Here is a 27953-nt window from a genome sequence, read left to right as displayed (position 1 = left end):
AGACACGTTGTATCCCCTTACCTTGCTTTATAACACTCATCTGTATATTATTCATTTGTTTAGATGGCTTTTATCTGTTTCCTCCACTGGACTTAAAGCTTCATGAGAGCAGGGATTTAGATCTTCGGTGCCTAGAAAGGAGATAGACAACAGATAAGCAAAGAAATAACAGGATCGTTGCATGACATAATAAGCCCTGTGAAAGAAAGAAGTAGGGGTGTGTGATAAAGAATAACTAAACAGAGGCCAGAGATGGCGTCTTTGGAAGGAGAAGTCAGGCAAGGTGTCTTTGAGGAAACTGCAACCTGATGGATGAGCGAACCAGCCATGAGGAAGATGAGAAAGTGTATTCCAAGCAGAGGGAACACAAGTGCAAAGGCCCAGGGGTAGGAAAGAGCCTGGCATGTTTGAGGAACAGAGAGGAGCCTAGTGGAACTGAAACAGAGAGAATGGTATAGGAGGGGGTAGGAGAGGCAGGTAGAGGACCTCGGAGCACTCACTGGTTTGGATTTTAGTCCAAGTGCACTAGAAAGCCATTGAAGGATTTTGTTGAGATGGGATATGACCCAAGAAGCTAAACAGAAAATGCACTGAGCAACCAAAGCTATCAGGGGAAGTGGCTAACTTATTTCACAACCGACCACAAAGTCCCAGTTGAGTTTCTGAGGCAGTAAGGCCTGGGGTTAGTAAACTGAATATTTAGAATGCTGTTCATGAGAGGCATTCATTCAGGATGCTGTGTGTCTTGTCTCAGAAGTGGACTATCTGGAAGGAAGCGTCACACAGCAGCCAACCAGAGGAAAAGCAAGAGAATCCAAGGAGCAAGATTCTTGCTTAAGACAATGAGAAAACATTACTGCAGAGAGAGTAATAAGGGAATTGTGTGCTATGCAGGAGGGAGAAAGTCTTAGGGCCTGTAGTAGAGGAAGCAAGAAAGCTGCATTTGGTTCCCACCAGTATTCCAAAGATGAACAATGCCCTGGTTGGGTAACAACCACAGAAGGAGACTTGAGCTGGAGGGCTGGAGCTTGTATTAGCACCTGCCCAGGACAGAGAGTGTTCCAGCAGGAGAAAAGCAATCAACCTAGATCCAGGACCAGAAGGTCAGCCTCCAGATACCCAGAGGGCAGTTGAACATTTGCCAGAAAGTCTGCAGGCCAATCCATAGGCCATATACATTTGTGTGCTAGGGTCAAAGAGCAGAGGTTAGGGCTGGAAAGAGAGCAAGGCCTGCTGGCTCTGGACACTTCTAGGTATCAATGACCATGAGATAGAAACCTGCTCAGCCTGCCCCGTGGGATGGCCAGACTGGCCTGGACTTGATGGGAGTTTAAAGGGATATTTTTTAACACCTGGGAAGAAGTAAATCAAGATGAGTAATCTGGAATTCATTTCCAAGCCAGGGGCTGGAGTGACATGGAGAGCAGGGATTTCTTATCTGCCCCTGACTGGCTGAAGGATCCCACAAAAAGCACATCACACAGGCTCTTCAGTTTTCTTATTCTTTTTCCAGCTTTATTGAGATATAATTGTCACACCCTTCAGTTTCCTTATCTGTCATGAGGAAGAAAAAAAAATTCCTTGCAAGAAACAGCTGATAAAAAGAACCAAATGAATTCTTAACCAGAATTCTAAATCAGTTTACTAGAGATATGTGTGCATATCCCATATATATTCCATAAATATACATATATACATATATATGGGATATACTATATTTATATATATAAATGTTATATTTGCATATATATGCTATCATTTATCAAGCACTTAATATTTCCAGCTGCTAGTCTCAGTGCTTTAAGTATATTTTCTCATATTACCTTCATGATATATGAGCTAGACATCTTTATTACCCCCACTTTATAGCTGAGCACACTAAGGCACTGAGAGTTAAGCAGCTTGTCCATGATCACTCTGTAAGGGTGGAACTGGGATTCCACCCCACAAATCTGACTCCGCATCCCATACTTTGGAATAAGCAGTTCACTCTGATCATAGGTATATTTAAAAGGAATCATTTGAGGCAAATGTCTCTGGGGCCAAGGTAATCTATGGCCCTGAGGTCTTTGAGCAGTTTTAACAGGAAATAGGCAAGCTGGCTCAGCAGTAATCCTTTATTATCAACCATTAAGTGGCCACAGCTTTCAGTTAAGAGGGAGGATGGACTGGGAGTTTGGTTAGCTGGTTCCAGTCCTGCCTATGCTACTTGTTGGCTGCCGACCTTGGACCAGTCATTTTTCCTCCCTCGGACTCAGGATCTTCTTTAGTAAAGCAAAGGAATTTTAGGGGCAGAACTCTAAAGTCTCTTCCAGCATTCCACATTCCATGATTCTTTGAGTCTGGAAGCAATGTCCAACCTCCTATAGACTGACACAGAGGGCATAGCTGAGTAAGCCCCTACACTGAATATCCTCTGTATCCTGCCAGAGGTCCTCTCTCCACCCTTCTCTGCCCTGCCCTGTGCCCAGGAGACTGACCAGCGCAAGCTGCATCCCCAGGGGCTCCCCTGTCCTCTTAAAGTGGTTTAGCCAGTGGTAGGAGCAGGAGACAGGAGCAGGAGACAGATAGGCCCAAGGAGAGAGAGGCCCAGATATCTGTATATCTGTTCACACACACACACACACACTGAATCCTGTGTGCGCTCCTGCCCTTTGTGTCTGCATTCCAGCAGAGGCTGGGTTCCTCTCCTGCCACAGTTCCGCTGGGGCACTTCTGCCCAGCCCCAGCTCTCATTGGGTTGCAGGAACACCACCATTCCCACACTGTGCCCCCTTAGACCTGAGAGCGTTGATGGCTTCCTGCTGTGCCAGTTTCTAGCTGTTTCCCCACCACTGGCTGGTTCCCTTAACTGCTTATGCCTCCACTGAACAATTCGTTCATTCAACACCCTGCATTGAAACCCTTGAACATGCCCCCTGTTTCCCGCAGGACCCTTTCTGCTACTGCCCCCTTGGTGGTGAGGTGGCTTCCCTCCTTGTTGCTGCTACCATGACATCAGAAATTTCTCCATGTCACAGAATCCCAGACCTCAACACAGGAACTCCACAACACAGGAATCCCACCTCCTGTCAAAGTCCTGCAGGCCTCCCCACCAAGCCCTACCACTAGCAGGGGACCTAGAGATAGGCACTTTCAGAGTAAGGGAGCAGGATTCCCAATTCTCCCACAGCGCTGGAAGCATCAACAACACTATTTTACTAGCCAAAGTCTATTAAAAAATGCCTTAGATTCCTCTTCTGTAAATTGGGGATAATAATATCTGTTCTCAGGCTTGCTATAAGGACCGGATAAAACAGCCTATGCAAGGGCTTAGTACATTGCCCGCCAAAGACTAAGTAGATGTTCAATAAATTTAATTCCCTTTCTCTATTACGCAACTGGGAGGAGTGGGGAAGCCATGAAAACAATTTGATGAGGTAAAGTGGCTTCTCCAGAAATACCATGCCACCTCCTTCAGATATGTAGTGGAATAGCCAGGGACTGGGATGGCAGTGGACCAAAGCAGAAAAAAAGAACAACTCATCAGAAAAGCAGGCTTTTGTCAAAACAAAAACAAAAGAAAAAAAAAACCACAATGCTCAAACCCAACTGCAATGAGCAATTATGGAACAATAACTAAATACTTTCTATAATTAGAGAGAGAAACTATGACAAGTGATCAGGGTGCCTTTGTCTGCACTGACCCTCTACACCCAAGGAAGATCTTAGCTCACATGAAATGGAGACTAGGGATCTTTGTGTCTTTTTTTTTTTTAATTTTCTTGAGAAATTAAATCTCACACCACCCTTCTGTTGCCAAGAAAGGGAGGCAGAGGAGACAGTGAGGACCCTCTTATCAAAAAAGAAAGGCAATTGGAAATGTGACTCATGTCAAGGGCTAATTCAACCCTCCTGAGAGAGGCAAGGGTCTTATAGCTTCCCACAAGAGCTGCTGACACCCTGGCCCTACCCTGCTGACGGGGCAGGTGGGTGGGTTAGCATTTCTGTGGGAAGAGGAGGGCACATGGGCTTTGATGGCTATCTATCAGGAGGCCCCTTTGACTGAAATCTGTGGAGGAGCAAATCCTTATCTTTAACAATGGATATTCTGGACAAAAGCAAAGGAGAAGATATTCCCACAAACATTAGTGTTAGAGACTTGTTCTCTCGGTCTTGACAGAAGGACCAAGCTAGCTTCTTCGCCCTGAACCTCGATGGCTGCCCAGACCCTGCTATTCTCCCAGGCTCCCAGGTTCCTTTTCCCTTCCTTCTCCTCAGTCCCACCTCACTGAGGCTATTGACCCTTCCATCTATCTTTCCCTCTTTCTCCTTCCTCGCCATTCCTGTCGCCACAAGCATTGTCAGGCTCCCCACACATCCCACGTCTAGACTCTTCCACAGACTTCTATCTGGTCCCCCTTTCTCCAGACTCCTCCCCCTCACAGACATTCCACAAAACACCACCTAAAACACCGCATTCACTATGCCATTCTCTACACTGGGACTTTCTCAACTATGGTATACACTATGGTATACACCAGGTGCCCCTGGCATATACTAGGTACTTTTCGGTGGTGTAATACACATGCTTAGTGTTCTGCCCAGGTCCCCTTTACCAGGCCAGTATCCCCATTACTCAGCTCCTGTGAGTGTTGGCTGCTAACAGTTCACAGCTGCCCCATCCTCCAGAAAATTAACAGGGCAGAAGGAAGCTGCCTCAACAGGAAATGTCTGAAAGGTTACACCCTCACACGTTCCCACATCATGGTTTCACGAAGGTCCTCTGTTTCTTGAATACTGGGATGCTACAAACTGCTTCTTTGGGAGAAAACCAAGCCAGTCTGGGAAAATCTAGGGCACCTGAAGTTCAGTTCCATAAGAGGCCACGAAGACCTAATTGTCTCCCCCTTCCCACCTGGAAGAAACAGTTGTCGGGTATCTACTATGTCCCAGGTGCTGAGCCATTATTAAGCACCTTGTTTTGAAGATACTGATGTAAATAATATGATTTTCCTGCCATGCTGAGAATCCCGTAGTCTGATGGTAGACACAGATTATTGTTTTTTAATTTTACAATCAATTTTAAAAATGCTATATAGACATGTGTAAAGTAATACTGGGGGGGGGGGGTGGCGGACAGGGAGCTCCTCTGTTTCAGTTAGAATGGAACGTAATGAAGTTCAGGTTCAGCAGCTGGGTTCCAGTGTGGGCTCTCCCACTTACTAGCTGAGTGCCCCCAGGCAAGTCAGTGATGGTGTCTGCTGGGGAAAAAGAGCAACGAAATGCCCCTAGGAAGGCTGGAAGGCGATATATCTACTTAATGCACATTGTGTCTGGGGAATAGGATTGCAGGTGGTTATTTTATTCTGTTTTACTATTTTTCAAATTTTCACAGACAATAAAATCCTTTTAAAATCAGAAAATGAGACTCACTAAATTTTTTTAATGTGATTTAATTCTCATAAGTACACTCCCAGGAACATTCTTAAAAAGCATCTCTCCTCCTCCCCTTACTTAATCTACCTATCTATCTATCTGGCAGAGTTCACTAAAGGGTGGTTTTTAGGACCACCTGCATCAAGATCACTTGGACGTCTTAGTAATATACAAATTCCAAGCACTACTCCCTGGATTCAGACTGTGTGGAGTGGAGCCCAGAAAACTGTATTTTGACAAGCTCCCTAAATGATTGTATTCTCAGCATGAGCCTGAGAACTACTATTGAAGTGAATGAAACATTCTATTTATGTTAATTTTGCAGGTAACTAGGACTTACCCACACATGTAACCTTTTAAAAGTTTTACACTTCCTTGTAAAATAAGTTTGCTGAACAGAGTGTAAGTTTTCTTGGTGAAAACATGGAGTCATGTCCATGATATGGTGAGGACATTTCTGTTGATGTCTCCCTCTCTAAAGGGGTCCTGGGTGGTGATACTCTTACAGTTCTATTCATTTTGTACCATTATTCACCATCCAGTCTCTGGTACTCTTTTTATTAAAAAGCATTTATTTACCACTTCCTAGTACACCAATTGTCCCACTAAAAGAAATCTAGGCTCTTTAGAGCCTCATTCCACACCTGGGGATGGAAATGTATGAGATAAGATGATCCTGAAATATCTTGTCATACCAGAAAGCATGGAAGCTATCGACGACTACTAGGGTTAGGTCAGAAAAACTCAGAAGTGAACATGAAGAGCCTCCACTTGCAAAAGGATGGGACAATTTGATAATCTGCTAAAAATATCAATGGATTGAAACACATCAAATATCTTTACCTCTGTGAGGTTATGATGGTACTCCAAAAAGAAAAAAAAATTTTAAGTCATCGCTGAAGAATGCAAGAAAACCACCTAATTATTTTTAAAATGGGTCATTAAAGAGAAAGAATCTGGCATTCATTCTCTTTTTCCTTTGTGAAATTCTCTTTTATAAAAGTATGCCGGCTAATAAATAAAAAAGAAATGACAATTAGAACATCACAATTCTGCAATTCCTAATGATTTATGGGTGTAGCAATGATCATGAATGTCTGCTAACATCACAAGAAAGACTACCAGACTTTGGATTTTCCTGATAGAAGTAAACACCATCATGCATGAAGTTGCTTTGTCCCTCCCCTAGCCCCACAACAAAAACAAAGCCAAACAAAACCTTGAATCTGATCAAGCCTCTAGAGCTAATGAAGAATTTACAAGAAATGGAGGAAGAACAATATCACAAAGATGCAAAATCAAAGCTATAGGAAACTCTAGGAGGCAGATTATCTAATTTCTTCAACAAAATATTGCATGAAAAAAATAAGAAACTATAAAAGAGATGTGAGACACATCAACCAGTCACAATGGATAAACCCTATTTGGATCTTGATTCAAATAAGAAAAAAAAAAAAAAAAAAAAATATATATATATATATATATATATATATTAAAACAGCAAAACCAAGAACATACAAGAAACATACAAAACAAAAACGTTTAAGACTATCAGAGAAAGACCAAAATTGGGTAGATATTTAATGATACTGAAGAATTCATTATTTTTTAAATTTAGGTATAATACTGGTACTTTGTGGTTTTTGAAAAGGAGTCCATATCTTTTAGAGAAGAATGCTGACATATTTGCAAATAAAATACAATATTTGAGATTTGCTTCAAAATAATCTGGGGAACGGAGTGGCAGGGGTACCATGAGCAAGATTGCCTCCATGGTGAAAAATATTAAAGCTGGTGGTAAATTCATCAGGTTCATTTTTCTGTTCTCTCTACTTTTGAGTATGTTTGAGATTTTTTTTTAAATTTTTTAATGTTTATTTATTTTTGAGAGAGAGAGAGCGAGAGAGAGCATGAGAGGTGGAGGTGCAGAGAGAGAAGGAGACACAGAATCCAAAGCAGGCTCCAGGCTCTGAGCTGTCAGCACAGAGCCTGACGTGGGGCTCGAACTCACAGAGTGCAAGATCATGACCTGAGCCGAAGTCAGAGGCTTAACTGACTAAGCCGCCCAGGCGCCCCTATGTTTGAGATTTTTAATAAAATGTTCAGCATATTCATGGTTGAAACTTGAAATTTTCAGAAAAGTAAAAGAAGAAAATTTAAATTATCCATAATCCCACCCCACAGAGATAATCACTACTATCATTTTGCTGTATACCCTTCTTGCTTTTTAAATATAACAGAAATCCTGCTGTGAATATTGTTTTATAATTTGCTTCTTTCACTTAAGATAGTATATTTTTCCTTGTCATTAAAAATTCTAGGGGCATCTGGGTGGCTCAGTCAGTCAAGCGTCCAACTTCAGCTAAGGTCATAATCTCGTGGTTTGTGAGTTCAAGTCCCACATCAGGCTCACTGCTGTCAACCTGGCAGTGCAGACCCTGCTACAGACCCTCTGTCCTCCTCTCTCTGTCCCTTCCCTGCTTTCATTCTCCCAAAAATAAATAAATGTTTTTAAAAATTCTAAAACACTATTCTTAATAGTTACAATAGTATTTTAGTTCCTAACATTTAGTCAAAACTCTATTTTTGCTACTAAAAAATTTTGCTGCTCTGAACATCCTTGAAAATGTTTATTTGGAGGCCCCACTCTTTTTTTAAAAGTAGAGCTAGTAGTTAAAAGAAGAGAAATATTTTCGGGTATTTAATACATACTATCAAACTGTTCCCTAAGGTTATAACCATTTATATTCCTGCCAGGAGTAAGGTAGAATTCCCCTTTTACCAAACCTTACCCTTCTGGGAGGTTTTAATTTTCCCTATTTCATAAGGAATTCTGAGTCCAAAGAGCAATTGATAAGTGTGTTGAAGCCAGACAGGCCTATCCTTGAATCCTATTAGCTCTGTGACATTGTGAGTGTTACCTGACCTCTCTGGATCTGGGAAAAGAATAACATTGGGACATCATGGCCATTGAGTAAGATCAGAAATGTAATGATATATTACCTGGACATTTCTTAGCATGGTGCCAGGCTTGGTAAATGTTAGTTATAACTACCATCATTATCATTATTATTATTACATATTACCTTCCTATAGAAAAAAATTCTTAGCTTTTGTGACAGCTGCTTTCCTTTTCATGAAAAGGCTTTTTTACTTACCTCTGCATTCCAGCTGTATTTAAGATAAGTTAGGATGCTTCTGGTTGGATCTCAAAGAAACCTCAAGTCAAAATGATAAAGCTGCAGCACCCAAAGGTAAGAAGGATTTAGAAGACATGGTCTGACTCTGTTTTTAGTGACTTTGGCAGCTCTGCCCTTCTCTGTCTGTTGTTTTCAACCCCATGCCAATGTCCCTGGGATAAGGCAGCTTTCCAATAAAAGAGATGCAACTAAATCTCCATGCTTCTTCATTCACTTCCAGAAAGACTTCCTGCCCACTACCCTCCAGTCAGATCTTGAGATGTACACTGATTGGGGACATGGCTTTATTTATTTTTTGACTTTTAATTTTTTTTTTTTGGGGGGGGGGTGGAACTTGACAGGCTGATTCTCAAGGTAAAGATCCAAGAGGAAATACTGAAATCTGAGGCTACTGAATAAGGAGACCAATGTGAGAGGACCAGTTGTAACAGGAACAGAATAAAAGAAACCCCAAACAGTTCTACACTTATGGACATTTGCTACATGACAGAGGTGGCCTGCAGATCGGTAAGGAAGGAGCAGACTTTTTAATACAGAGCGCTGATAAAATTGAGCATCCATGTAGAAAAAATTGAAATTACATTCCTATCTCACCTCATGCACGGTAATCAGTTCCAGGTGGAATTGACCTACATGTAAAAGGAAAAACTGGAAAGCTTTCATAAGATAATACAGGAAGCATGTTCAAGACCTTGGCACAGAGAAGAATTTCTTAGACAAGACACAAAGAGCAGTAACCAGAATAGAAAAGATTCATAAATTTGCTTAATAATCACAATTTTCTGTTCATCAAAAGATACCATGTTGGAGCAAAAAGACAAGCAGAGCAATAGAAATACATGTGGTAGATAAAGGGCTAGTTTCCAAACCACATGAAGAATTCCCACAAATCAACAAGAAAAAGACACATAACCTGTAAGAAAGGGACAAGACATTAGAACAGGAACTTCACAATAGAGGAAATCAGGGGCACCTGGGTGGCTCAATCGGTTCAGAGTCCGACTTCAGCTCAGGTCATGATCTCATGGTTTGTGGGTTTGAGCCCCCCATCAGGCTCTGTGCTGACAGTTCAGAGCCTGGAGCCTGTTTCAGATTCTGTGTCTCCCTCTCTCTCTGCCCCTCCCCTGCTTGCCCTCTGTCTCTCTCTCTCTCTCTCTAAAAAATAAATAAGTATTAAAAATTTAAAAAAAAAGAGGAAACCAAAGGCACTCTCCTCATTACTAATTAGGGAAATGCAAATTAAAATTGATGCCATCACTACATACCAGATATAAAATTCTACAAGGTGAGCATATTAAGTGGTGGAGGTGAGAACATAAACTGAATCAACCACTTTGACACTGGTTTGACATTATCCACAAGCAGGAAGATCTGCATACCCCATGACTCAGCAATCCATTCCTGGGTATATGTACCCTAGAGAAACTGACACACCAATATTCACAGCAGCATTGTTCTTTACTAACTCCAAATTGTAAGCGCCCAAGTGCTCATCAGTAGTAGAACAGAAAGTCTTAGACAAGTTAGCCAATACCCTCTCTAATAATAATAACTAGTACTCAAAGGGCACTTACTAGGTGCTAAATGCTGATACTAATCATTACAAATACATGCAGAGCTTAACTATGTGCCAGGTACTCTTCTAAATAGGCTCCGTGTATTTACTCATATATTTATCATATATTTCACACTTAACCCATGAAGAAGGTACAATTATTATCTCCATTGGCTTTTTTTTTAAGTTTATTTATTTGAGAGAGAGAACGTGAGAGAGAGAGAAGAGAGAGCACGCACTGGGGAAGGGCAGAGAAAGAGGGAGACTGAGAATCCCAAGCAGGCTCTACACTGTCAGCACAGAGCCCGACTTGGGGCTTGATCTCACAGGCCGTGAGATCATGACCTGAGCCAAAATCAAGAGTTGGACACCTAATGGATTGAGCCACCAAGACGCCCCATCTCCATTTTCAAATGAGGAAACTGAAGTCAAGAGGTTCACTAACTTGCTCAATATCACACAACTAGTGGTAAAAGCCAGGAGTCTGTCTTCATGGAGCATACTCTAAGGCAGAACCTTAAGAAAAACCAGCAGATACAGAGTTAATAAATAGAGGCGCAGGGGCGCCTGGGTGGCTCAGTCAGTTAAGCGGCCGACTTCAGCTCAGGTCATGATCTCACGGTCCATGGGTTCGAGCCCCACGTCGGGCTCTGTGCTGACAGCTCAGAGCCTGGAGCCTGTTTCAGATTCTGTGGCTCCCTCTCTCTGACCCTCCCCTGTTCATGCTCTGTCTCTCTCTGTCTCAAAAATAAATAAATGTTAAAAAAAAATAAATAAAAAGTTTAAAAATAAATAAATAAATAGAGGCTCAAGAATTAAAAAAAAAAAAAAAAAAAGGAGAAAGTCCATTGTGGCTTCCAGTTATCTCACAGGGGGTCTCAGGAAACTTGGAGCAGAGATCTTTTTCTTAATAACATCTTTATTGAGATATAATTCACATACCATAAAATTCACTCTTTCAAAGTGTACAATTCAGTGGTTTTTATTATATTCACAGAGTTGTACAACCATCACCAGTATCTAATTTTAGGAACCTTTCCAATAGTGTAAAATGAAACCTGCACCCATTAGCAGTCACTGGTCTTTCCTGGTCCCCCCTTCCGATCCCCCAACCCTGGCCCTAGCCCCAGGCAACCACTAACCCGTGCTCTGTCATGGTCATGTCTGTTCTGAATATTTCATATGGATGGAATCATAATATCTGGTCTTTTGTGACTGGCTTCTTTCACTTGGTATAATGTTTTCAGGGTTCAAACATGTCATATCATGTGCTGCTACTTCATTCTTACTACTGAATGATATTCTATCCCATGGAGATTCATTTTGTTTATCCATTCATTAGTTGATGGACATTTGGGTTGTTTCCACCTTTTGGCTATTATGAATAATGCTGGGCTATGAGTATTATGTACAGGTTTCTGTGAAACATGTTTTCATTTTGGGGGGTATATACCTAAGAGTGGGGTTTCTAGGTCATATAATAACTCTATGTTTAACATTTTGAGGAACTGCCAAACTGTTTTCCAAAGTAGCTACACCCTTTATTCCCACCAGCAATGTATGAGGGTTCCAATTTCTCTACATCCCCATTAATACTTCTTACTGTCTATCTCTTTATTATGGCCAACCTAGTGAGTGTGGAATGGTATCTTATTATGGTTTGGAGCAAAGTTCTTGACTGTAGGTTGAACTTGACCTTGATCTCTGCAAGGGAAGTCTCTTCCATCCTCAAGCCTTCACGAAACCTCTGCCATGTCTCTCAGACGCCTGGTAGGAGTGGACTCATGTCTGTGAGCAAGGACAGGCTCCGGTCCTTCACTTTCAGTTGACCTTCCCACCAGTCACAGCTAGACCTGCTAGTTCCCTTGCTGGATGCACGCCCTCAAAAAAAAAAAAAAAAAAAAAAAAGTTCACAGGGTCTACCCACTATCATTACTTTTCCTATGGGCTGAGCCTGGCCTTGACCATTCAGACAGTCTTCCATTGTCAAGTTGAGAGATCCTAGATTCTTTCTCTCTCCTCTGGACTGCTCAAAGAGAAACACTCTCACCTCTGGAAGCTTCTCTTTATTGCCCTGGGAAAATTTTGATTTGCCTTTGTCAGGAACAAGCATGTAGATAGTTTATTTTATGGAGGGGTGTAAATTCCACCAGCTACACAGATTCTGATTTCTGTTACTTAAACACTAGAATATTCTCAAACTGTCATCTAAAGGAATAGCTTTATATTATTGTTGATGTATAATTGAGTGATGGATGTGAAAACTCCTTCTGTTAGGAACTTGTGTTGATGGAATTTTGAGAGGTGGTCCCCCAGGGTACACGTGTGTCCTTCTGGTAAGTCAGGGAAATGTGAAGATGTGAGTGCAGCTGGTATATGGAACCAGAAGGACTTGGCCATTGACCAGGTTCAGTCATGTTTTGTTTGTTAGTGATGTGACAGCTAGGGACACGACCCCTTCTGAGAAGGGGTCAGGGTAGAAGGTCAAAGGCAGGTCAATAGGCAAAGAAGATCCAAAGTCTGCTGCTGCTACCTCTGAGAACTTTCTCAAGCTGTTCCATCTGCTTAAACAGCCTCTCAACCCCACCCACTGCCTAAACCTCTGCCACTGTCCTTCTAGGCCTCACCCACTAATAGTATATGACCCTGGTCAGGTGATAGATATTACAGGAAGCATCCTCCGAACTCCCAGACCTGGTGAAGGGACTCTTGTTGGTACTTCCAAAGCATTTTGGGCTTACCTCCAGCATGGCACTCATCACATTGTGAGGTTACCTTTTTACACCAGGGGCTGCAAATGCATATGCCTACAGAGGCCAAGCAAATTATCAAAATAAGTGAAGCCGGTCAGACATGAGAATAATCCTGGCTTTTAAACAAAAAGATCATTCATTTGTCTGAAATCATGCAGCCACTTCGACCCATCTTTTTATCTCTTTTGAGAGCATCCTAGGTAAATGAAAGGTTTTACTTCTATCATAAGAAAAGCAGTACAGCTGCAACAATGAACAGCCAGTGACTCCCTCAGCTTTGGATGCAACAGGGGGTGGCGGGGTCTGTGGCCCACATTGCCACATGACCAAATGCATTCTAGAGGACTGCCACCATGGGAGCACGCAGGCCCAGCTCCGCTGTTTTCCAAAAGCAGTGGTAATTCCAGATTTTATTGAAATCTCCCCATTTTGAATTATCTGCAACTAATTCAAAAAGTTTAAAGTGTATGTGTGGGGAACAAACAGAATACTTCTGAAGACCAGGTTTAGTCCACAAGCCCCAGATGGACCAATCCACTGGTTGTTAGGACTTGGGCTATCAGTATTTCACTGAGTCCCCCAAATTAGCACAGGGTCTGGTACAGAAAAAAAAAAATTTTTTTTGCTTTTTTTTTTTGCTGGTACAGAAAAAAATTTTTTTCAGGGGCATCTGGGTGGCTCAGTCAGTTGAGCTTCCAACTTTGGCTCAGGTCATGATCTCACAGTCCCTGAGCTTGAGCCCTGCGTCGGGCTCTGTGCTGACAGCTCAGAGCCTGGAGCCTGCTTCGGATTCTGTGTCTCCCTCTCTCTCTACCACTCCCCCACTCATGCTCTGTCTGTCTGTCTCTCTCTCTATACCAAAAATAAACATTAAAAAAATTTTTTTTTAAGAAAAAAAATTTCTGACAAATTTTTGATAAATTTTTGAAGAATAACAGCAGATAACCATTTAGCACTCACTGTGACCCAAGCATGTAAGAACTTTTCATTCATTATCTCACATCATCTTCACAGCCTTATGAGGTAAGTAGACTTGCTGAAGGATACAGAGCTAGGAAGCAAAGGGGGTGGGACTCAAACTCAAGTCTGACTCCAGATTTCTTAGAAAAGTAGAATCAGAGGTGCCTGGGTGGCTCTGTTGGTTAAGCACCCAACTCCTGATTTTGGCTCAGGTCATGATTTCATGGTTCATGGGATCGAGCCCCACCTCGGGCTCTGTGCTGACAGCATGGAGCCTGTTTGGGATTCTCTCTCTCCTCTCTTTCTCTCTCTCTGCCCCTTCCCATTCAGTCTCTCTCACTCTCTCAAAAATAAATAAATAAACATTAAAAAAATAAAGAAAACTAGACTCTTCCACTCCAGGCCCAGTATGGAATAGTAGTTAAGATCATATTCTCTGGAACTAAGGTCCAGATTGGTCACTTTCTATTTGTCATCAGGCAATTTACATAACATCTCTAAGCCTCCATCACTTGGTCTGTAAAATGGAGATAATAAGAATTAACTACTGGGTTGCCTGGGTGACTCAGTTGGTTAAGTGTCTGAATCATGATTTCAGCTCAAGTCAAATTCCCAGGGTCGTGGGATCAAGCCCCATGTCACGCACCATGCTGAGCATGGAGCCTGCTTAAGATTCTCTCTCTTCATCTGTCACTCTCCCCAGCTTGCACGCTCTCTTTCCCTTTCTCTCTCTCTTTCTCATAAAAAAAAAAGAGTTTTAACTATTCATAAGGTTTTAAGGGGCAAATGAGTTAAACAGACACAGAGGAGCTCATCAGCAAATAACTATTCTTATTGTGCTAGTATTTTCCCCTTTAGGGTTATTAAATCCATAGCCAAGCACACACACTGAAGCTTCTTCATCCACAATCGGGGATATTCAGGTGGAATATCTTGCTACTAGAGAAGAGACAAGGAAGTAATGTAAGGAGTCACTTCAGATATCAGATGGCTGCCTTCTGAGCCGGCAGCACACTCGATAGGAATGAAAATGATCAAAACAAATGACAGCGCTCAGGGCAGGGGGCAAATTGTTCCCCTGCCAGGCTATTCAACAGAAAAAGGAATAGTTATCTTGGGTCTAAAGCTTCATCCCCACTGGAGCCTTACGTTTCAAATCCCTTTCAGGTTAGAGCCAGCTTTCAAAAAGAATAATTAAATCTGAAAAGAAATGGGGTCAGCAGGTCTTGCAGTGCTTTTAAACAGGAAGTCTCAGAGCTCAGGGAGGGAAGCAGCTGACAGCAAAGCTGCTTTCCTGTACCTCAAAACAAAGAACGGCTCGGCTCGGTCCCAGGAAGGAAATGCAGGAGCCCGTCCCACCACATACAAGTTCACCCTAACTTTAAGTCATCTAGAGTCGAATAATCGATTCTACTCAAAAATTGCTGCATTCCAGAACAATTTCAGTTTGTCTAATAAAAATTACTGTTATCTTTAGTAACAATATAAAAACAGATATTGCACTCATGGTAACTAAGAAATGAAATACCTGGGAATCAATATCCTGACAGACGGGTACAATCTATATAAAGAAAACTCCAAAATATTATTGAAAGTGATGAAAGAAGATTTTAATAAGCCAGAACCCAAACAGTGTTCCTAAAACATAAAAATGTAAAGATATCAGCTAATCTAGGTTAATTCATGGTCAACTCAATAACAATATTCCTAAAAGCTTTTCAAAAAGTACTCAACAGGGGCGCCTGGGTGGTTCAGTCGATTGAGTGTCTGATTTCGGGTAGGGTCATGATCTCATGATTTGTGAGTTCCAGCCCTGCATTGGGCTCTCTGCTGTCAGCACAGAGCCAGCTTAGGATCCTCTCCGTCCCCCTCTCTCTGCCCCTCCCCCACTCATGCTCGCGCTCGCGTGCGCATGCTCTCTCTCTCTCTCTCTCTAAAAAGAAATAAACATTAAAAAAAAATTACTCGGGCACCTGGGTGGCTCAGTCGGTTGAGCATCTGACTTCAGCTCAGGTCATGATCTCTTGGCTCATGGGTTCGAGCCCTGCTCAGGCTCTGTGCTGACAGCTGGGAGCCAGGAGCCTGCTTCAGATTCTGTCTCCCTCTCTCTCTGCCCCTCCCCCACTCGTTCTCTCTTTCTCTCTCTCTCAAAAATAAACATTAAAAAATTTTTTTAAATACTTGTCAAAATAATTCTAAATTTAATTTGGAAAAAATTAATGAAGGCATACTATGTCATACTTCTTATTCAGTTATTTATTCATTTTATTAATTTTGCATTTTACTTGACTTTGCTTTTACAGCTTTATTGCAATATATTTCACATCCCATAAAATTCACCTTCTAAAGTGCACAGACTGGTGGGTTTTAGTATATTCACAAAGCTGTACCACCATCAGCACTATATAATTTTTCAACACTCCAAAAATAAACCCTTGTACCCACTAGTAGTCACTCACCTTTTCCATCCTCCACCCCCTACCCAACCCAGCCCCAGGTAAATTTTTTTTAAGTAAGTTCTACACCCAAATTGGGGCTTGAACTCATGACCCCAAGATCAAGAGTCGCATGCTTTACCAACTGAGCCACCCAGAGCACCTCCCCCCCCCCCCCCCAGTAAATATTAATCATTCTGTCCCTACCATCTGTCTATTCTGGAAATTTTATATGAATGGAATTATATCTGGCCTTTTGTGATTGACATCTTTCACTTAACATAATGTTTCCAAGGTTTCTATAGTCAAGAATTTAACCTTGCACAGAGATCTGACCTTTGTCCTCAGCTTCTGGGGAATAATTTCTAAGCTCTTGAAATGTCATGCTTAAGAGGAGCATCGTTGTTTGCCTGGGAGTCTTGGGTCACCAGATTGTCTAAAAATATAATTTAGGGTGGGTACTGGGCACATCAAATAGTCAGGGTAGGGGATGGCCAGAAAGTCCAGCAATGTGCTTTAGTGTAGGGGTCTAGGTTACCCAGTATCAGTAGATGTCTGGAGGGGCTATAGACTGAGATCAGCCACATAAGCAATCAGTCACGCCTACATGATGGAGACCCAGTAAAAACTTTGGATGTCAGGGCTCAGGTGAGCTTGCCTGGTTGGCAATAATCCCTGAAGACTGTCATGTATCACTGCCAGGAGAGCAATGCTGTCCTGGCTACACGGGGAGAGGACAGCTGGTTGCTTCATATTTGGAATCCTCCTGGATTCTGCCCTATGCATTTCTTTCTTCCCTTAGCTGATCTGAATCTAGATCCTTTTCCTGTAATAAGCCATGAGGATAACACCTTTCAGTGAGTTCTGTGTGTCCCTCTAATGAATTATCAAAACTAAGAGGCAGGTGCCAGTGTAGCTCAGTTGGTTAAGCGTCCCGACTCTTGATTTCAGCTCAGGACATGACCTCACAGTTCATGAGGCTGAGCCCTGCGTCGGGCTCTGCACTGACAGAACTGTGGAGATCATGAACTGAGCCAAAACCAAGAGTCAGAGGCTTAACCCGCTGAGCCACCCAGGTGCCCCGCCCCATTCTTGCTTTTGTTTCCTTTGCCTACAGAGACATATCTGGAAAGAAATTGCTAGGTCCTATGTCAAAGAGGTTACTGTCCGTGTTCTCTTCTAGGATATTTATGGTTTCAAGTCTCATGTTTAGATCTTTAATATATTTTAAATTTATTTTTGTGCATGGTGTAAGAAAGTGGTCCAGTTTCATTCTTTTGCATGTTGCTGTCTAGTGTTCCCAATACCATTTGTTGAAGAGACTGTCTTTTACCCATTGGATATTCTTTCCTGTTTTGTCAAAGATTAATTGACCATGTAATTGAGGGTTCATTTCTGGATTTTCGATTCTGTTCCATTGACCTATGTGTCTATTTTTGTGCCAGTTCCATACTGTTTTGATTACTTCAGCTTTGTAATATAACGTGAAGTCTGGAATTGTGATGCCTCCAGCTTTGCTTTTCTTCTTCAAGGTTGCCTTGGCTATCTGGGGTCTTTTGTGGTTCCATACAAATTTTAGGACTGCTTGTTCTCACTCTGTGAAAAATGCTGGTAGTAAACCTAAAGCCAGCCGAAAGAAGGAAATCATAAAGATTAGAGCAGAAATCAATGATATAGAAACTAAAAAAAAAAAACAATAGAACAGATCAATGAAACCAGGAGCTGTACTTTGAAAAAAGTACTAAAACTGAGAAACCTCTAGCTAGACTCATGAAAAAGAAAAGAGAAAGGACCCAAATAAATAAAATCACAAATAAGAGAGGAGAAATAACAACCAACATCACAGAAATGCAAACAGTTATAAGTAAGCAAACTGAGAGAGAAGTTAGGTTGATGAAGTTTTGGGGTGATGGGGGGTTCTTGGGGTCTGGAGCCAATAGCCAGGAAAGAATTCTAAAGATATCTTTGGTGTAAAAAGGTGATTTTATTAAAGCATGGGGACAGGACCCATTGGCAGGAAGAGCTGCACTGGGGTCCTGACAGGTAACTCATTATATACCCTCAGGTTAGGAGGGGATCAGGGATAGAGCAAGTCTCTAAGGTATTTGGAAGCAAGGTTTCTAGGACCTTGAGGGGCTAGCCGTTGATAGGAAAACGCCATTTATTACCGTTTAATAAAACATCAGTCACGAGACCCTTCAGGTGTATATGGGGGGCCATAAGCTTGGAGCATGATTGCCAGCATATATCTTGAGAAGTTGAGATAAAAGAAATTGACTTGCAGGATCCTGGAGTTTGGGATAATGTTAAGCTAAGGTTCTCTTTTGCCCCCAGCAAAATGTCATCCTTGAGGCAGCTAAGGTCCTAGAGAGAGGTCACTCTGCCGGTCTCAAGGACTTGTCAATGGGCTCTAGTCAGTAAGGGAATTTAATTTTTCATTTGCCTTAGTTTCCCACTTCACCATGGCAAGTACTTAAACCCCTTTCCTTTGTTCTCGGGTAGCCAGGAGTGTCTGAGGAATATCACACATATTCCACCTGGGGGTCGGGGGGGGGGGGTTGTGCTAGCTTGTTCTTTGTCCCTTAGCCTGCCTCATGCTCCCTCATCAAGGTGGCATGCCCAGGACGCACAGCTAGTAAATAAGCGAGTCGGGAGAGGAGCTTCAGAATCTGTGTGTTTAACCACTTTGGACACTGACTTCACAATCTGTGTGTTTAACCACTCCACCCTGTCACCTCACTTGCGGCTACAGAGTCACAGCTAGTTAGGAATCAGGTTAGGTCCTCGCTTCTGTGAGAATGAATTTTCCCCTCTACCTGGAATACCAAGAGTGGAGTGAGCAGATGGGTCCTGGCCAACTGGAGCAGCACCAATTCTGACCCACGTGGGGCCCTCCATTTTGAGCTGCTAATACCTGGGTAAGGAGGGCTGTGTGGCAGGAAGACCCAGCACAGAGGAACACAAACCCCCTCACCTACACAACTGAATAAAGGGCTTGGCCTCGGGGTATAATATCATATTACTTGTGCAGTAGATTTGCCTTCTTAATTATGTTTTGCCAAGATTGTTATTAAAGTCAGTTGCTCTTCTGCATATACCCCAAGGACAGTGAGGGACCATGACTGGTAGAAATGCTTCACACGCAGGTGCTTCTGTGAGAAACGAGAGTGGATGGTAGAAACACTTCTCCGCCCCTTTCTTTCAATTCAGCATCCCTGGTCTTGGTCCGTATCTTACGGACTTCCCATGTTAATTACTTTAACCTTGTCCTCAGTGGCCTCCTTTGTCTCTCATCACCATAGAAACCCACTCGGACTTAAGAACTGTCTTTATTGCCAGTTTCTGTGACCCAGCCCTCTATTTTAGCCCTCCTTCAGCTCCAAATCACCTGCTGAATTAAATCTAAGCTCCTTGATCTTGGCTTCTGGGACCTTGTCTAATTTGCTGCTCTTTTATACTCTTTCTAGAAATAATACATTCGTGGAGCAGAGGTTAAAGCAGATCAATGTCAACCAAAATATTAACAGTAATAACTAATATATTTACATAGCGCTTTAGAGTTGAGTAAAACATATTCATCTGCACTACCTCAATTAAACACTCCATGATAGATGTACAGCATGTAACACGATCAGCATATTAAGTTTAATAAAATCGGGGCCCAGAGAAGCATCTCGACTGATGAGGAGAACAATGGCAAAAGAAATGTAGATAAAATTAAATATCCTTACTACTTGTAGCCCATTGATAAATTATTAAGACAGGCAGAGTATGACATTCCTCAAGGAACTCACAACTGCCTTAATGTTAATGTTTTGCTAGAGGCAGAAAGCAAGCTCAGTTTGACTATAGCCAGACCTCCAGGATCCCGTAAGTCTTCTTTAACATATAAAAATCTCATCAGAAATTTCCTTTATCTCTACTCGCCCTCGCCCCCCCCCCCCCAACTTAAAAGTATACAATCAATCATTCCTCACAATCCCAATGCAGTTCTTCCTGCCCTCGGGTCCTGTCTCCATGCTTCCATAAAAATGCCTTTTGCACCGTAAAGCCTCAAGAATTGTTTCTACACCGTTCACTCCTAGTCCATGTCACATAGACCATGATAACACAGTTTATTGGTGAAGCTATAGCCTGAATTTATATCTTCAGACTCCTACTGTGCTTGTTACATTACACAATGTGATCGATAATCCTGCATTTACCAAAATAGTTGTTTTGTATTTTTTTTTTTTTCCTTTTGGCTTACATGCTGTGACAGACAAGATTCTAAGATCTATCCCAAGATCTCCTCCCTGCCCACCCCTTAGGTACATGCCCAGCATAATCTCTGGGGCTGTTAATATGAGACAACTGTCCCCTGATTATGTGGTTATATGGCAAAGTTGACTTTTTTTTTTAATGCTGACTTTTTTTAAAAAAGCTTTATTTATTTTGATAGAAAGAGAGAGAGAGAACCAGTGGGAGAGGGGCAGAGAGAGAGAGAGAGGGAGAGAGAGAATCCCAAGCAGGCTCTGCACTGTCCATGCAGAGCCTAAAGGGGAACACACAACAGTGAGATCATGACCTGAGCCGAAATTAAGAGTTGGATGTTTAACCAACTAAGCCATCCAGGTGCTCCTAGGTTGACTTTATAATAAAGAGATTATCTGGATCGGCCTGACCTAATCAATGAGCCCTTTAAAAGCAGACAGTTTCCTCCACCTGGCGGCAGAAGAGAAAGTTGGAGAGATGTGCCCCAGCTGGCCTGAGAGAAAGCAAATGTCCATGGTGGGAAGGACCTGAGAGTTGCCAGCAGGAGGTGAGAGTCAGCCCCACTGACAGCACACAACAAAACAGGCACCTCAATCTTACAACTGCAAGAAACGAAATTTTGCCAACAACAAGAATGCACTTGTGAATGGGCTTTCCTACAGAACCTCAGCCTGATGAGAATCCAGCCTGGCCAATATTGTGATTTCAGCCTATGATACCCAGGGCAGAGAACCCAATCATGCTGTGCCAGCCTTCTGAACTACAGAAATGTGAGCTAACGAAGGGTGTTGTTTTAAATCACTAAGTTTGTGATAATTTGTTACATAACAATAGAAAATGAACACAGGGGAGCCTGGGTGGCTCAGTAGGTTGAGCGTCTGACTTCAGCTCAGGTCATGATCTCACGGTTCATGAGTTCAAGCCCCGCATTGGGCTCACTGCTATAAGTGTACAGCCCCCTTCAGATTCGCTATCACCCTCTCTCTCTGCTCCTCCCCTGCTCACTCTCTCTCTCAAAAGTGAATAAACATTAAAAAAAGAAGAAAATTAATACATTTTCCATTTCTTTTCTAACAGGGTCATTAGAGCTAGACCAGGCTTTTTTTTTTTTTTTTTTTTTTTTTTTTTTTTTAATTCTCATTCAGTAAAACTGACTTTTTTGGTATACAGTCCTATGAATTTTAACACATGTATAGATGCATGTAACCACCATCACAATCAGAATACAAAACAATTCCATCACCCAAAAAAACTTCCTTGTGGGGGTCACATCTGTCCCCCACCCTTAATTCCTGGCAACCACTCTCTGTCACTTGAGTTTTATCTTTTCAAGAATAACTGCATGGAATTCTATACAGTTAACTCTTGAACAACATGGGTTTAAATCACACGGTCCACTTATACGTGGACTTTTGAAAATACAATATAGTACTGTAAGTGTATCTTCTCTTATGATTTTCTTAATAACATTTTCTTTTTTCTAGTTCACCATATTGTAAGTTTTAAGTTACTTTATCTTTTTTAAATCTTTTTTTAAGTTTATTTTTATTTATTTTGAGAGAGAGAGCAGGGGAGGAGCAGAGAGAGAGAAGGGAGAAAGAATCCCAAGCAGAATCCCAAGCCCTGATGTGCAGCTCAGACCCACAAACCGTGCAATCATGACCTGAGCTGAAATCAAAAGTTGAATGCTTAACCGACTGAGTAACCCAGGAGCCCCTTAAGTTATTTTATCTTATTTTAAGTAATAGTAGTTAGGTTTTCAGGGATTCAAATTTAGATAAGGATTTTTGACTGCATGGAGGGTTGATGTCTCTAATTAATCCTTGCATTGTTCAAGGGCCAACTTTAATATATGTTTTTAAGATTGGCTTCTTTCACTCAGCATGATGCCTTTCAGATTCATCAAAGTTATGTGTATTAACAGTTCATAGAATAGAAAATTAACACAAAAAAATTGTTTAATTTTTAAGAGAGAGAGAGAGAGAGAATGCGAGCAGGGGGAGGGGAAGAGAGAGAGGGAGACATAGAATCCGATGCTGGCTCCAGGCTCTGAGCTGTCAGTACAGAGCCTGACGCCGGGCTCGAACCCACCAACAATGAGATCATGACCTAAGCCGAAGTCAGACTTTTTTTTTAATATTTATTTATTTTGGGAGGAGAGTGCAAGCTGGGGAGGGGCAGAGAGAGGGGGACAGAGGATCTGAAGTGGGCTCTGTGCTGATAGGCTGACAACAGTGAGCCCGATGTGTGGCTTGAACTCACAGACCGTGAGATCATGCCCTGAGCCAATATCGGATGCTCAACCGACTGAGCCACCCAGGTGCCCCTAAAAAAATTTTGTTTAATGTTTGTTTATTTTTAAGAGAGAGAGAGAGAGAGAGAGAGAGCGAGCGAGCATGAGAAAGGGAGGGGCAGAAAGAGAGGGAGACACAGAATCCGAAGCAGGCTCCAGGCTCTGAGATGTCAGCACAGAGCCCAACATGGGGCTCGAACTCATGAACTGTGAGATTATGACCTGAGCTGAAGTTGGACGCTTAACCAACTGAGCCACCCAGGCACCCCTAAAACTCTTTATCTAGAAGTTTAAAAACTGGAAAAAAGTAGGTACCTGCCTCAGTCAATATAATATGCAACTCTTAATCTCAGGGTCGTAAGTTCAAGCCCCATACTGCACAGAGTTTACTATTAAAAAAAAACAACAACAGAATAAAGTACCAAGAATAAAAGGATATTGACACTAAAAGAGATCTTTGATATTATCTGGGCCCACTCTATGCTTTTACAGATAAAGAGTCTATATCCATTGAGGGGTTGAGGACTTGCCCAACATTGTTCAGGCGCAGATGAGGAGAGAGATTCAATCTTCTTTGTAGTAAAGTAAACCATCAAAATCTATCGAGTGTGATAAATGTTAAGACTGGGGGAAGAACAAGTATTACTGGAGCACAGAAAACAAACATTGTATAAAGTCCTTTTCATTGCTAATGATAGAGAATCAATTCAAACTAGCTTAAGCCAACAAAATAATTTATTGGCTCACTTAATTTAAAAAATTCAGGACGGTGGGACACCTGGCTGGCTCAGTCAGAGAAGTGCGTGACTCTTGATCTTGGGGGTGTGAGTCTGAGCCTCATGTTGGGTGTAGAGATTACTTAAATAAATTTTTTTTTTTTTTTTAAGTTCAGGATGGTGTGGTCTTCAGGCACTACTGAATCCAGGAACTTCCATGATGTTGTCAGAGGTCTCAACATCTCTCTTCCCGTCTCTTTACCCTTCTGGTCTCCTTGTTTTTGCATGGTGGCCTCATTCTTTCCTGTCACAGGGTCTTGCTATATGCCAGGATAGATAAATACTGGCAACTCAATCTTATAGCTTCTGATCCAAAAGATAGAGGGATGCTTCCTCTTCATTGATTCTATTGATCAAACTTCTGCCCATTCTTTTTCAGTCTCTTTTACTGGTTTCTCATCTCTCCAATCTCTAAATATGGGAATTCACTCCAGAAGGCTGTCCTTGAAAAATTTCTCTTCTGTAGCTACACTTTCTAGATAATCTCATCTGGTATCATAAATTTACATACCATCTATACTCACAAAGGTCTCCAGCCCAGACCTTTTCCCCTACACTTCAAACTTGTATATACAACTACTTACTTGACAGTTTTACTTGGCTATCTATATCTAACAGCCATTTCAAATGTAAGATGTTCAAAACCAAACTCCTGATCTCCCACAAATATGACTCTCTTGCAGTTTGCCATCATAGTAAATAGCAACTCCATCCCTCTAATTTCTCAAACATAAACCCTCAGAGCCATCCGTGATTATTCTTTCATATTTCACATCAATTCTAGTATTAAAATTTGTTCGTTCTACCTTCAAAATAGATCCAGATTCCAATCTCTTCTTGCCATCTCTACCACTACCTCCCTCCCTAAACCATCAGCATCTATTCCTGAATTATCACAAAAGCCACCCAACTGGTCTCCCTGTTTCCTTTCTTGCTTCTTGGAGTCCACTTTCAACACAGCAGTCATAATGATCTTCTTAAAACATAAATCAGATCATGTGTTTTCTCTGCTCAAAATTTCCAATGTGATTTCCATATACTGCAAAGGAGTGATCTCCACGATACAATAAATGGAATAAAGGCAAGGTAGAAAAAAGTGTGTATGGTATCTACCATATGTCTAGGAAAGGAAAAGGAGCATACAAATATATATGTATTTGTGTCTATTTTTAAATGTAAAGATAAACCATAAAAAATTTTTAAACATTATCTATAAGGAGAGGAAGGGAAAATGACAGAAGAGTCAGGGAAAGAACCTAGACTTCTCTAAATGTACCACCTTGGTAAATTTTGGCTTTGAAACGATGTAACTGTTTCACAAAACTTTTTTTTTTAAGCAACTCCTAAGAATCCAAAGCAAAAAGAAATAAAACTATCAAGTTAGTGGCATAGTCCCACAGAGAGGAACTATTCCAAGTCTTACTTTCTTCCTTTCTTTTTTTAAAAAATCTCTACACCCAACATGTGACTAAGATTTACAATCCTGAGGTCAAGAGCCACATGCTCTACCAATTGAGCCAACCAGGCACACCCTGCCCCAAGACACTTTAAAGCCGTGCAATTTGACTATACATGCCTAGAGAGATATACTCTAAGGGCAAAAAGAATTGAAAAAAAAATCAGAAACTATTAAGTTTTAATAAGTAATCATATTAGTACTGTTATTCTGAAACTATTTCATAAATACAGTAGGATGAAGCAATTATGTTAATTGATTATGTCATTGCCATTATTGCCAAATGTAATTATGTTAATGCCAATAGGTACCAAGATTTTCAGAAGAGATATGCATATAAAATCAAAGTTAAGCAAAATCTGTGAAATCCTAAGTTTGCCCCAGAAATATTAATATAAATGCATGATGCATTTTCTCAAAAAATATGTGTGTATATCTAAATGTTTTAGTTTTGCCAATTAAAAAGTCTTACAAACAATAATCAACCCAGTAACCATGAATATTTGTAGCATCTAGATTGTCTTCTCTAAATATCACTTTCCTACTTAAAGGAGGGCTCCTTGGAGAAATGACTGATTCCAAGTCTGGGGCAGAAAAAGTACTAGATTAGCCTATAACATCTTGTCACACCAGAAATTGATTCATCTTGGGTAGGGGATGTTGCTGCTTCTGTTCAAAGTAGTGTGTTTGGTTCAGGAAAATTCAAAAAGCTGCACATTTACAGTGTATGCACCTCTCTGTATGTGTGCTATACTGCAACTAAAAGATTGTATCTACTTTTTATCATGGAAAATGTCCAATATATGAGTATAACGAACATCCATTTCCCCATTATCCAGCTTGAACAGTGATCAAAAATGGCTATTCTCATTTCATCTGTACTCTACCCACTTCCCTTTCTCCAATATTTGTAAGCAGATTTCATTTATCCTATCAGTTCATCAAATATTATATTTAATCCATAATCTAAGTGAAACATATAAACTACCTAAAACACAAACATACATAGTATACAAAGGAAGTGTTGTAAAGGTAACTTAACCAAGGATCACACTATCTTCCCAGTAGAGTATTTTGGGGGCGGGGTGTGGAAAGAAAAGTTTCGGGTGTGAATGTTTTTAGAGCGTCCTAAAACTCTCCATTCGACGGTCCCACAATTTCCTATTGTTTTAAAACCCTGTCACCCTTTTATTTAACGTTGCTGTTCCCGGGATACTCTTGTATTTGTGATCCCTCCCTACATGGGGAATGAGACTGAGTGGGGAATAAAATAAAGCAGTTTAAAGGGCATCTCTCACCTTCGTTATTTTGCCTAGGGAACGCTGCATCATGTCACAGTGTACATCTGCCTTTCTTAAATGAAGCCCTCATCCCGTTAATAACCAGTCGGTCTGGTTAGGACAGAACCAAAGCGTACTCTTGTCCAAAGAACTACAAATCCCAGAAGGCCTTTCGGCTGAGGCGCTTGCGTATCGCGTGCTTCTTCCTCTCCACTTCTCGTCAAGGGGAAAGACCCGCCCCGCGGTGCTGTCGCTCGCGCTGGAAGAAGCGGAAGAAGATGGCGCTCACCAGGTGGGTTGTTGATTGGGGTCCTCGATACGGAAGGGTCTGGGAGTACCCACCTTTTTCATTTCTCTGCCCACTGTCTCCGGGCGGTGACCTGGCTCAGGGCACAGAGCGACGTGGGCCGCGACCACGGCTAGGCCCTCTTGCCGGCCTCCGGGGCGACTAGGCCTCAGCGAAGCTGGGGTCTTTCCTGAGCGGTTTCCCGGGTTGAGTACCCCCCCGCTCCCACCCCGATTAGAGCCGAAAGCTTCGGCGTGGTGAATAGTTTTTCAGTCTCCGATGGCAAGGAGTCGCACGTGTTTTTCGCTTGAACATCTTGGGGATGTGGCGAGCTCTCCGTCCGGTCCGCGGCTTGCGCGGGCACGGTGGGAATGTGGAGAGCAGTAGCTTATTTGGGCGGAGTGAAGCGGCGGGAGGTGACTGCCCGGCTTAACGGTGGTGGGTCTGCCGAAGTCTCGTCTCTGTCCCGAAACAAGGATTCTTGAAAAAAGCGGGCCCGGTGCTGGACAGAGATTTTAAATTAGCTACTGTAGTGGCCGCTGCGTGCTAATAAGGCGTCGCTGCTCTGCACTATAACTTTGGACCTTAGAATTTCTTCCGTAGATAGAACCGCTTCAGATTTTTGCTGTTCCCGGTTGCCTTGGTAACCGCATATAAAGTGGTCCCCGCCTTTGAGAAAAATATGTTTAAGTGGGAGATTCCGAGGAGTTACGTAACTACTACTGGTGTGCGACCTTGCTGCCCCATCTAAGTGGAAAAACTTTCCATGCGAATGCAAGCAGGAAAAGTTGAGTTGTCTAAGTTCGTCGTAAAGAAAGTAATTATTTTAGGACATAAGCTTGAGTTCTCTAAACACATTTGATTCTCCTTCTATTTAATTTTCCTGGCTGATGAATCCTAAAAAAGTTTTAAGCAGAAAATTCTTGGGGGAATTAGGTTTGGGTTCCTTGCTTTATCCTGGCGGTTGTGTATATACAAAAGGAAATCTAACAGTCTTTTCAGGGAAGATGGGGGTACAAGGCATACACATATGAAAGAAGTAAGGGCACACAAATGCTCGCTTGTGTAGTACTAACCTTAAGTGCAAAAAGAATGAGATGAAATGAGTTGAATGGACTGGGAGTTTTCTTTAGTAAATGTTACAAACAGCAGACTTTTGAGTGCACCTCCAGGTGGGAGGCACAGTGGCAAAGATTACTAGAGTTACGAGTAAAGGTTTTGTGGAAAAGCTGGAATTTGAAAAGGACACACAGGAAAAATAACATGTCGTGGGTATTGTGTGCTTAA

The 27953-nt window shown here is 41.9% G+C and overlaps 1 protein-coding gene and 1 long non-coding RNA gene across 3 annotated transcripts in view; one reads left to right on the top strand and one right to left on the bottom strand.

Annotated features, from left to right (window-relative positions):
• Nucleotides 1-49: 49 nt before the first annotated feature.
• Nucleotides 50-27098, bottom strand: LOC122222997. 2 transcript variants are annotated; one of them, XR_006203975.1, is made up of 3 exons: nucleotides 26723-27098; nucleotides 26399-26639; nucleotides 50-131 (listed from the first exon to the last, which is right to left on the bottom strand). It is a non-coding gene; the product is annotated as an uncharacterized LOC122222997 (long non-coding RNA). The 2 variants fall into 2 exon arrangements; XR_006203976.1 differs by lacking the exon at nucleotides 50-131 and adding an exon at nucleotides 17903-17941.
• SNW1 (SNW domain containing 1) overlaps nucleotides 26574-27953 on the top strand; it is a 33174-nt gene continuing 31794 nt past the window's right edge. Inside the window, exon 1 of the mRNA XM_042943942.1 lies at nucleotides 26574-26672. Coding sequence (XP_042799876.1) covers nucleotides 26659-26672 — 14 coding nt within the window. The 5' untranslated portion in view covers nucleotides 26574-26658. The remainder of the gene's footprint in view (nucleotides 26673-27953) is intronic.

The sequence above is a fragment of the Panthera leo genome, chromosome B3 (genome assembly GCF_018350215.1).
Source record: "Panthera leo isolate Ple1 chromosome B3, P.leo_Ple1_pat1.1, whole genome shotgun sequence".
NCBI lineage: Eukaryota > Metazoa > Chordata > Mammalia > Carnivora > Felidae > Panthera > Panthera leo.
The sequence above is the reverse complement of the archived record's forward strand: the minus strand, read 5'-3'. Positions and strand labels throughout refer to the sequence as shown.